At 63.5% G+C, this 2,500-nt stretch overlaps 1 protein-coding gene across 1 annotated transcript in view; it reads left to right on the top strand.

Moving 5' to 3' along the window:
- Window positions 1-2,500, top strand: part of vcpip1 (valosin containing protein (p97)/p47 complex interacting protein 1) — an 11,465-nt gene that overhangs the window by 436 nt on the left and 8,529 nt on the right. Inside the window, exon 1 of the mRNA XM_061045492.1 lies at window positions 1-2,360. This exon is cut by the window's left edge and continues 436 nt beyond it. Coding sequence (XP_060901475.1) covers window positions 1-2,360 — 2,360 coding nt within the window. The remainder of the gene's footprint in view (window positions 2,361-2,500) is intronic.

The raw sequence follows: 2,500 nt of genomic DNA, 5'->3' as shown, positions 1-2,500 counted from the left end.
CCACTGCAAGCTGCTGTCCCCGGTCCTCACCCGGTACGGGATGGATAAACAAACCGGGAAAGCGAAGCTGCTGCGGGAGATGAACCAGGGGGAGATGTTTGACTGCTCTCTCCTCGGGGACAGAGCCTTCCTCATCGAGCCGGACCATGTCTCCACCATGGGGTACGGGAAGGACCGGTCCGGGAGCCTCATCTACCTCCACGACACCCTGGAGGAGGTGAAGAAAGCCAACAGCAACAGGGAGTGTCTGATCCCGGTGCACGTGGACGGGGACGGGCACTGTCTGGTCCACGCCGTGTCCAGAGCGCTGGTGGGCAGAGAACTGTTCTGGCACGCCCTGAGAGAAAACCTGAAGCAGAACTTCAAGCAGAACCTGGACCGCTACAAGGCCCTCTTTCAGGATTTTATCGACGCGGCCGAGTGGGAGGACATCATCAACGAGTGCGACCCGCTTTTTGTCCCGCCTGAAGGCGTGCCGCTCGGGCTGCGCAACATCCACATCTTCGGTTTGGCCAACGTCCTCCACCGACCCATCGTGCTGCTGGACTCGCTGAGCGGGATGAGGAGCTCCGGCGACTATTCGGCCACCTTCCTGCCGGGGCTGGTGGCCGAGGAGCAGTGCAGGGGGAAAGACGGGAAGCTCAACAAGCCCATCTGCATCGCCTGGAGCAGCTCGGGCAGGAACCACTACATCCCCCTGGTGGGCATCAAGAACAGCGTGCTGCCCAAGCTGCCCGCCCGCCTGCTGCCAAAGGCGTGGGGAATCCCTCAGGAGCTCATCAGGAAGTACATCAAGCTGGAGCCCGACGGGAGCTGCGTGATCGGCGGCGACCGCAGCCTGCAGGACAAATACCTGATGCGGCTGGTCAACGCCATGGAGGAGGTGTTCATGGAGAAGCACAGCATCCACCCGTCGCTGGTGGCCGACGTGCACCAGTACGTGTACAGGCGGACCGGCGTGATCGGCATCCAGCCCGAGGAGGTGACGGAGGCGGCGAAGAAGTCGGTGGTGGAGAACCGGCTGCACCGCTGCCTGATCTGCGGCGCGCTCTCCGAGCTCCACGTCCCCCCCGAGTGGCTGGTTCCCGGCGGGAAGCTCTACAACCTCGCCAAGTCCACCCACGGCCAGCTGCGGCCCGACAAGAACTACAGCTTCCCCCTCAACAACGTGGTGTGCTCCTACGACCCCCAGAGGGACGTCCTCGTGCCCGATTACAAACTGAGCTCCCTCAACACCTGCAACTGGTGTCACGGCACCTCGGTCCGCCATATCCACGGGAACGGGTCGGTGGTGTACCTGGACGGGGACAGAACCAACACCCGCTCCCAGGGCGGGAAGTGCGGCTGCGGCTTTAAGCACTACTGGGAGGAGAAGGAGTACGACAACCTCCCCGAGGCCTTCCCCATCACGCTGGAGTGGGGGGGTCGGGTGGTCAGAGAGACCGTGTACTGGTTCCAGTACGAGGGCGACGCCGCTCTCAACAGCAACGTGTACGACGTGGCCATGAAGCTGGTCACCAAACACTTCCCGGGCGAGTTCGGCAGCGAGATCCTGGTGCAGAAAGTCGTCAACACCATCCTGCACCACACGGCCAAGAAGAACCCGGATGAGTACAACCCGGTGTCCATCGACGGGGCTCACGTCCAGCGGCTCACCGACGCCATGGAGACCCCGCAGGCGGCCGACCCCCAGCCGCCCACCAAGATCATCCTGACGGGTCAGAAAGCGAAGACGATCCACAAGGAGGAGCTGACGATGAGCCGGGCCGAGCGCAGCATCCAGCAGAGCGTCAGCGAGCAGGCTCTCGTCTCTCAGAAGAGACGGACGGACAAACTGAAGCAGGAGCAGACGCCGCGCGGCCGGACCACCTCCCCGAGCGGCTCGCCGGAAACCTCCTCCTCGTCCGCTCCCGCCACGCCCACCAAATCCTCGTCCCCGTCGTCGTCCAGCAAGGAGAAGAAGATCCGCGTGACCACCAGCGACGGCAGGCAGGCCATGCTGACCCTGCAGGCGCACACCACCTTCTCCGAGCTGCAGGGGAGCATCGCCAACCAGTTCGGCGTGCCGCCGCCGCAGCAGTGCATCCGCTACGGCTTCCCGCCCAAAGAGCTGTCCCCGCCGAAGGACGGCGAGGAGAACGAGCCGGTGGCGCTGCAGCACGGCGACAGGGTGACCGTGGAGATACTGAGGGGCCCCGAGGACCACAAGAGCCCCGCTTCCTCCATACCCCGGGCCTCCAGCTCGCACTCGGCGCTGCACTCGGTGAAGAGCGAGGACGCCGGCAGGATGAGCGCCCGGGAGCTTCAGGACGGCATCGACCTTGAGATGTCCTCCCTCTGTCTCCTCGCGACCTTGATGGGTAAGAATGAAAGAGTGACAGGTCTCCCCCCTGTCCCCCCTGTCCCCCCTCTAAGTGTCCCTCCCTTCTCCCCCTTTTCTCCCCCTTCCTCCTGAAACCTTTTCTACAAACACACAAAGTTGAGTTCTGTAAAAAGAAGA

Source organism: Labrus mixtus, chromosome 8, assembly GCF_963584025.1.
Source record: "Labrus mixtus chromosome 8, fLabMix1.1, whole genome shotgun sequence".
NCBI classification, from domain to species: Eukaryota; Metazoa; Chordata; class Actinopteri; order Labriformes; family Labridae; genus Labrus; species Labrus mixtus.
Note: the sequence above shows the minus strand (reverse complement) of the source record. Positions and strands in the feature narration are given on the sequence as shown.